This window comes from Manis javanica, chromosome X, assembly GCF_040802235.1.
Source record: "Manis javanica isolate MJ-LG chromosome X, MJ_LKY, whole genome shotgun sequence".
Taxonomy (NCBI): domain Eukaryota; kingdom Metazoa; phylum Chordata; class Mammalia; order Pholidota; family Manidae; genus Manis; species Manis javanica.
The window spans coordinates 120787225-120796149 of record NC_133174.1 but is presented as its reverse complement, the minus strand read 5'-3'; the positions used below and the strand labels follow the sequence as shown (position 1 = coordinate 120796149).

Here is an 8925-nt window from a genome sequence, read left to right as displayed (position 1 = left end):
ATGTGGGATCCACATATAAATCAAGTATAAAAATCAAATGAATATTCATATTTGACCTGATTGTTTATAGTTCATAATGCGTGATCAAAACCGTAAGTTTCTGTGATGACTGCCCTTGCACTGTTCACCATGTAAGAACTTATTCACTATGTCAGAATTTGGTCACCATGTAAGAACTTGTTCCTTATGCTTTAGAAGATTGGAGACTGAAGAGAATTAGGCTTGGGGTGGATTAATGATTGTACATTGAGCATTGAATCTCCTATACAGAATTTTATTGTAGTTAACAACCATTTGATCAATAAATAAGAGAGATGCCCTCTCAAAAAAAAAAAGTAACATCAGTAGAGTTTGATGTCACAGAAATCAAGACAGGATGGAGTGTCAAGGAGGGAATGATCAATAGGTACTGAAACAGCATGTGAAAACTAACTTTCAAAGTATCCACTCACATTTGTATTGAGATAGAGACTGCTGTTGACCTTATCAGAGAACTTTTCGCTATAGTTTTTGGGCAAGAAAGCCAAAGGGAAGTAGGCAGAGTGGTGAAGGGAGCACAGTGAAGTGGACATAGTGTAGACGATTCTATAATGACAAGAGAGAAAGGCCACGGCATAGGGTAGAGGGAGAAAATTATTCTAAGCACAGAGGGAACTTGACCAGGTTTACTGTAGGGGAGAAAAATATTCAGAAGCACAGGAGAGGGGGCAGGTGAGGGAAATACGAGGGGCATAACATGTATTGAAGTCCCTGAGGCAATACAATAGGAAGAACTGGGATATAGAGCACGAAGGTAAGGTTTTGCAAGGAAAGCTGAGGGACTTCTTGGCTCAATTGCTTTATTTTCTCAAGAGGAACGTCAATGTCATTTGCTTATAGATGTAGGGGGAAAGGGCAGACAGCTTGAGACGATGGAAAGTTTGAAATAGCGTCAAATGTAGAGGGGCAGGGAGCTGAACCAAATAGAGCCCCACACGCACCCACTTACCCACTCACAGGTCAGAAGTTCATTCCACATTACTGCGTGTTTACCTTTGGAAGGTCTCGGAAATGAGTTGTCTGGGCTTGCGGCAGTTCCCAGCACAGTTGCCTAGCCCAGCCTGCCCTGTAGGAGGTGCTGTACCAAGGAAATGGGGTCCCACGTGACACCCAGCGCAAGCACACAACTTGCTGACGCGTTAGGTCATTTCCGGCGTTGGGGAGCCCGTGTAGCAACTGAAACTGCCTCGCTCATTGTTAGAACGAGTGGGTGGGCGAGGAAGGAGGACAAAGAGGATTCCAGAACTGACAAGAATCAAAGTAGGACTGAGGGGAAAGTGAGAGGCGGATCGGTTAGCGGCCATCGCTAAGAATAACAGCGGCTACAGCTGGCCAGCTGACTAGGCCTCAGCAGCCATGGCGGTGAATCTCAACGACCCCAAAAGTGGCTTCCGCTGCAGTGAGGTCATTAAATTCCTCAACGAACAGTTGCTCAGCAATGGCGGCTCAAATTTTTATGAGACCTTCTCTTCGCTGTCCTGGAACGAGATAGAATATGAGCTGCTGTGTATCTTAAACGACCCTCAGATATCGCGCTCCAAGAAGATGGCCTCTGCCTGGAGCGCACTGGCCCTGAGCGTGCGTGTGGCCAAGAGGCAAGAAGAGCAGCAGGCGCACTGCATCGAGAAGCTAAAAGAGGAGCTGGGGAAGCGCGAGGCGGCCACCTGGGCTCTGGCCTCCCAGCTGCAGCTGCTGCTCCAGGAGCGCCAGATAATGATCGCTCATTTGCATTGGGAAAGCAACCACAGGCAGCAGGCGCTGAACGAGCGCGAAGCGCTGCGCAAGCAGCTGCTCCAGACCAACAACAGGCAGCCCTCAGAGGTAGCACCCAGGTTTGGAGCCCTGCAGCTCACCACTGAAGGGTGTCCCGTGAAAGCCAAGCAGAACGGGGTGGTGGCCGCCGCAAGGTTGCAGCATGAGAATTTAATGATGCTCCAGCGGAAGGAATTTCAGATGGCCCCCGCAGCAGGTTTGCTCTCTGTGCCTCAGCCTCAGACTCCCTGGGGCCAGGTCGGTGAGCCCCGGGTGGCAACGCCATTGCCCATGCAGTCCCCGGTGGCATTTCCTTACCCACGCCCTCGCCCAACCAGATTAGTCTCAGAGGAGCAAGCATGGGCAGAAAGAGCATTCCCACCCCAAATGCCTACTGGGAGGATTTACCCAGCTGGCGTGTGGCCTGCAGTTGGTACCCAGGAGCGGGTAGCCCTACAGGGTGACCAGAGGAGCCAAGGCCAAAAGGAAGGTCCTGTGTGGTCCCACTTGCCGAACCCCTCAGGACACAGCTGCAGCCAAGGAAACCAAAAGAAGCAAGAGTCTCAGGGACAGATGCCCTATCAACCAAGAGGTAAGAAACCCTTTGAAGCCCAGTGAAAGGAGAGACCAGCCCCAGACCTCAGGAGGAGGGATTGGGACTGCCTGTGCTGTATATAGGGTGGGATTAATTTTTCCTGACACTTGGCTTGTCGTAATTGCAAGGAAATCTAGATACCAAGTGAAGTATGAAGACTTGGCCCCAAACAAGCTCCTCACTGAATTAGGGGATGTAGGAAAAGAATGGAGATGTATTCTGAAGAGAAATCAATTTCTGGAGGGCCCCTTCTGATCAGAAACTACTATTTACATCATGGAAAATTTGAATACCCATCAAACAAAAATTTTCATCATTATACCGGCAAGCAATAGCCATTTTTAACACACTAAGATATTTATTTCTACATACAGATTTCTTCCTCCAGGTTTCATACTATACATATGTATGTATGTATATAATGTGTATTGCTTTAAAGAAAGATGAGAGTATTGAAAATGTTAATTAATGGTTTAATGGAAAATTTCTCCAACTGCATTTAAGCTCACAGGTGGTGGACTCTGGATGGCTGCTACTGGTTTGACACCTGGAAGAGGCTGACATGCTGAAACATTCTTCTCCTTCCTATGTTCTTCTTAACCTCTCTCCCATAATACCAGGTCTTTGGCTGAGAATAACCATGCTTTTAGAACATAAGATACATTATATTCTAGGGACACTGCTTATATTTGAGAATGCTGTTATTATGCTGTAAAGTGCAGCAGTGTTTGTGTTTGTTTTTATAAACATGCACAGCTAAGAAACTGTTCTTTGTGGGTTTTTTATATTGTTAATGTACAATTACTTGAACAACATTATGATTACTAGACTCCCCCTATTATCAAGTCCCCCCCATATACCCCATTACAGTCACTGTCCATCAGTGTAGTAAGATGCTGTAGAATTATTACTTGTCTTCTCTATATATATTGCCTTTCCTGTGTCCCTCCCCCACTACATTATGTGTGCTAATCGTAGTGCCCCTTTTCCCACTTATCCCTCCCTTCCCACCCATCCTCCCCAGTTACTTTCCCTTTGGTAACTGTTGGTCCATTCTTGGGTTCTGTGAGTCTGCTGCTGTTCTGTTCCTTCAGTTTTGTCTTTGTTCTTAGACTCCACAGATGAGTGAAATACTTGTCTTTCTCTGCCTGGATTATTTCACTGAGCACAATACCCTCTAGCTCCATCCATGTTGTTGCAAATGGTAGGATTTGTTTTCTTCTTATAGCTGAATAATATTCCATTGTGTATATGTACCACCTCTTCTTTATCCATTCATCTACTGATGGACACTTAGGTTGCTTCCATTTCTTGGCTATTGTAAATAGTGCTATGGTAAACATAGGGGTGCATATGTCCTATTCAAACTGGGCTCCTGCATTCTTAGGGTAACTTCCAAGGAGTGAAATTCCTGAGTCAAATGGTATTTCTATTTTGAGTTTTTTGAGGAACTTCCATACTGCTTTCCACAATGGTTGAACTAATGTACATTCCCACCAGCAGTGTAGGCGGGTTCCTGTTTCTCCACATCCTTGCCAACATTTGTTGTTGTTTGTCTTTTGGATAGTGGCCATCCCTACTGGTGTGAGGTGATATCACATTGTGGTTTTCTCTGATGATTAGCAATGTGGAACATCTTTTCATGTGCCTGTTGGCCATTTGAATTTCTTCTTTGGAGAAGTGCCTTTCAGCTACTCTGCCCATTTTTTAATTGGCATATTTGCTTTTTATTTGCTGAGGCGCATGAGCTCTTTATATAATTTGGATGTCAACGCCTTATCGGGTATGTCATTTATGAATATATTCTCCCATAGTGTAGGATATCTTTTTGTTCTACTGATGGTATCCTTTTCTGTACAGAAGCTTTTAAGTTCGATTTTGTTTATTTTCTCAAAGAACTAGCTCCTGCTTTCATTGATTCTTTCTATTGTTTTATTCTTCTCAATTTTATTTCTTTCTGCCTTAATCTTTATTATGTTCCTCCTTCTACTGACTTTGGGCCTCATTAGTTCTTCCTTCTCTAGTTTCATTAATTGTGAGTTAAGACTGTTCATTTGGGATTGTACTTCTTTCTTGAGGTAGGCCTGTATTGCAATATATTTCCCTCTTGGCCTTCACTGCATCCCACAGATTTTGTGGTGTTGAATTATTGTCATTTGTCTCCATATATTGCTTGATCTCTGTTTCTATTTGGTCACTGATCCATTGATTACTTAGGAGCATGTTATTAAGCCTCCATGTGTTTGTGGGCTTTTTAGTTTTCTTTATGTAATTTATTTCTAGATTCCTACCTTTCTGCTCTGAGAAGCTGTTTGGTACAATTTCAGTCTTTTTTAATTTACTGAGCTTCTGTTTGTGGCCTAGTATATGATCTATTCTTCAAAAGGTTCCATGTGCACTTGAGAAGAATGTGTATCCTCTTGATTTTGGATGGACTGTACTGTAGATGTCCTTTAGGTCCATCTGTTCTAATACGTTGTTCAGTGCCTCTGTCTCTTTACTTATTTTCTGTCTGGTTGATCTGTCCCTTGGAGTGAGTGGTGTGTTGAAGTCTCCTAAAATGAATGCATTGCATTCTATTTCCCCCCTTAATTCTGTTAGTATTTGTTTCACATATGTAGGTGATCCTGTGTTGGGTGCATAGATATTTATAATGGTTATATCCTCTTGTTGGATTGACTCCTTTATCATTATGTAATGTCCTTCTTTGTCTCTTGTTACTTTCTTTGTTTTGAAGTCTATTTTGTATGATACAAGTACTGCAACTCCTGCTTTTTTGTCACTATTAGTTGCATGAAATATCTTTTTCCATCCCTTTAATTTCAGTCTGTGTATGTCTTTGGGTTTGAAGTGAGTCTCTTGTAGGCAGCATATAGATGGGTCTGGTTTTTTTTATCCATTCAGTAACTCTATGTCTTTTGATTGGTGCATTCAGACCATTTACATTTAGGGTGATTATCGATAGGTATGTACTTATTGCCATTGAAGGCTTTAGACTCACGGTTACCAAAGGTTCAAGGGTAATTCCCTTACTATATAACAGTCTAATTTAACTCACCTCATATGCTATTACAAACACAACCGAAAAGTTCTTTTTTTCCCCCTCCTTTTTCTTCCTCCTCCATTCTTTGTATGTTATGAATCATATTCTGTACTCTTTGTCTATCCCTTGGGTGACATCTGCTTAGCCTTAGGAATGCTTCCATCTATAGGAGTCCCTCCAAAATGCACTGTAGAGATGGTTTGTGGGAGGTAAATTCTCTCAGCTTTTGCTTATCGGAAAATTGTTTAATCCCTCCTCCAAATTTAAATGATAACCTTGCCAGGTAGAGTATTCCTGGTTCAAGACCCTTCTGCTTCATTGCATTAAATATATCATGCCACTCCCTACTGGCCTGTAAGGATTTTGTTGAGAAGTCTGATGACAGTCTGATGGGTTTTCCTTTGTATGTGATCTTTGTATGCCAATTTATATGTCTTGATGTTGTCTTCCTTGGGTCCCTTGTGTTGGGAGATCTGTGCACCTCTATGGCTTGAGAGACTATCTCCTTCCCCAGTTTGGGGAAGTTTTCAGCAATTACCTCCTCAATGACACTTTCTATCCCTTTTTCTCTCTCTTCTTCTTCTTCTGGTAACCCTATAATGTGAATATTGTTCCGTTTGGATTGGTCACACAGTTCTCTCAATATTCTTTCATTCTTAGAGATCCTTTTTTCTCTCTGTGCCTCAGTGTCTTTTTATTCCTCTTCTCTAATTTCTATTCCATTTACCATCTCTTCTACTACATCTAATCTGCTTTTAAATCCCTCCATTGTGTGTTTCATTTCAGATATGAAATTTCTTAATGATTGAATCTCTGACTTAAATTCATTCTGAGTTCTTGAATATTTTTCTGTACCTCCATAAGCATGTTTATTATTTTTATTTTGAACTCTCAGGAACATTGATGAGTTCAGTTTCATTTGGCCCTTTTTCTGAGGTTTGTGAGATTTTGGTCTGAACCATGTTGTTTTGATGTTTCATATTTCTGTGTGGTGCCCACTAGTGCCCAGAAGCTCCAGTCTCTGGAGCTGCTCAGCCCCTAGAGTGAGGTTGGGGGTTGTAGGGAAGCAGAGCTGGTGCCTGGGGTGGGGGAGGAAAGATCTGTTTCCTGACTCCTGTGTGCCCTGCCTATCTTCTGTATCAGAGCCAGTGGGCTGCGTACACAGGTGTAAGCCTCTGTGTTCAACATCTCTAGCCGTTGTAGTCGGGGCCTCCCTCTGGCTGGCCTGATGCCAGCACAGTGACTTCCAGTGCTGTCAGGCCAGGAGGAAGGCTTGGCAGACTGCATGTCACAGTGGGGGGGGCCTCATAACTGAGTAGCCAGCCAGGGACATGGAGCACCTGAAGCTCCCCAAAGTTCCCAACCTGCTGGGCAGAGCACGGCCAGACAGCCTTGTGCCCCTGTCCCTTCTCCCGCGCTGCAAGCTCTGTGCAAACCCCTCCTCTTCAGCAGCCCTCTCGCTGCTAGGAAGCCTCTCAGACTGCCTGCCTTTCCTCTGACACAAAGCAGCCAGCTGTGGATCCCCTCCTCCACAAATGGCCGGAATCTCAGTCTCTCAGGCAGTCTGCCTGTCCAAGTTCCCCAACGTCCAGAGCACCACACAATACAGGTTTCTGCTCACAAAGCAGATCTCCAGGGCCAGGTGTTCAGCAGTCCCAAGCTTCCACCCCCTCCCCACTCCGTTTCTATTCCTCCTGCCAGTGATCTGCGGTGGGGGAAGGGCCCCGGTCCTGCTGGATTAAGGGTTTCGTACGTTACCCTGTTTCGTGAGGTCTGCTCTGTTTGTGAGGTCTGTGTGCAGTCTGGCTCAGCCTTCTTTCTTGTTGCTGTTTTAGGGTTAGTTGTATTAATTAACTATATTTTCATACTATTTGTGGTTTTGGGAGGAGTTCTCCATCTCACCTGTCATACCGCCATCTTGAATCTGTTCTTTGTGTTTTTAAGCTCTAGGTATTTTGTGTAAAGCTGAAAAAGATCCAGATCCCAGTGTGTGAAAGAATCCTCACAAAATCCTCTTCGGCTCTCAGCAGCATTCGCTTCTTTAAGACCTCAACTGGCTGGAGCTAAAAAGAATGTGAAGAAATCAGTGAAGAGGAGACATTCTGGCACACATAGGACATTTTGTTAGAACCTAATTCTTCTGTTGTGAAAAAAGGGATTAATAATGCAGAGTTCAAAGGAGTTAGGAAGGTAGTGTTAGATTTTAAGAGGCTATAGCGAATTTGTTAAATTCCATTCATTAATCCATTGAATGGTTATTGGCTAGTATGTGTTAGGAACTTAAATGTTATTATCTGGTGCACACATTAAACCCAATTACGTGAGTTCGGTTAGATGACAGGAGAGAGCCCTATTTGAGAAAAAATATAGACCAGGGGATTCTTCTTTGCCTAGCATATAGTGTGGCTTTTGGATGAACCCACTTGAAATAATGTCAACATCTAGTTCTTTGATTCTGGGGACAACATCATAGAGACTTTCCTGGAAGGACTTGAATGACTGAACTCTTCATTACCATGATTGTCCTGGTTGCCTGAAAGACCACTGGGTGACTGTTTAAAAGGACAGTGCTTTGCAGAGTGCTGGCTACACACTTGAGCCCTCAGCCTTGGGTCACCACCTGTTCAAGCCCCTTTCCTGTCAGAGTCGATGGAGAACAAAATGGATTCCAGTGACAGACAACGTGCTGCGCATGGTGCTTCTGTCAGGCAGACTAACTGGACTGGAACAGGTCCCCTTTAGAATGCCCCTGGGCCCTTCTCATCCATTGGGTGTGTTCTCTTTGAGCTCTCCACTCCTCTGAGGCAGGGGAAACGGGATGGAGTTAGATGGTCTCCATTCTGAAGAAAAACAGTCCTTCTGTCCTCCCCTGAGATCCCAGCTCACCAAGCTCAATGTTTGTCAGCTTTTCTGACCATAACCGTTAATAAAGAATGTGTGCTCACCTGCTGTGTCTTCTGTGTGATGAGTATCTTGGGGCAGATTGGTTAGAGGTGGCAGCTTAAATCTGCACCTTCCCTCCATCCCACTGAGGAGAAGGAACATTCAATCTCATTATTACAGGCCTCCCCGCTTCCTGCGAGTTACCAAGAATGGGGGAGTGGGGAGAAGGGGTTTCTATGGGGCCTTCAGTCCACTGTGATCCTTCCGGTGCCCCTCACTGACCATGTCCACATGGTCCCTTGGAGGTGGGCATCTGCTGCTCCTGAGCTCGTAGGACAAGAGGGTGCTTCTGTTCAGGCTGGGCGCTGTAATGCCTGGAGCCCCGCCTCCCTCTGTGCCCCTAGAAGCCTTTGCCCTGAAGCCCTGTCTCTGAGTAGAAGTTTCCCTCCTGCACGTGGCTTCTCCAGGGCACTGTCCCCTCCCTCCTATGCATAATCCCATCAAGGTGCTCAGGATTCTGGAAGACAGCCAGGCTTGCTTAGGTGGTCTGCCAACAGGATAAATGCTCCCTGAGGCAAAGGGGCCGGGGGTGGAGTCTGGCTGCCTGCTTGGT

General features: G+C 44.8%; 1 protein-coding gene across 1 annotated transcript; it reads left to right on the top strand.

Moving 5' to 3' along the window:
* The first annotated feature begins 265 nt into the window (after positions 1-265).
* On the top strand, positions 266-8439 carry LOC140847447 (testis-expressed protein 13D-like). Its single transcript, XM_073227786.1, has 2 exons — positions 266-2383; positions 7374-8439. Exons 1-2 carry the CDS (start codon positions 1396-1398, stop codon positions 7421-7423), a joined length of 1038 nt encoding a protein of 345 aa, XP_073083887.1. The 5' UTR covers positions 266-1395; the 3' UTR covers positions 7424-8439.
* The last annotated feature ends 486 nt before the right edge of the window (positions 8440-8925 follow it).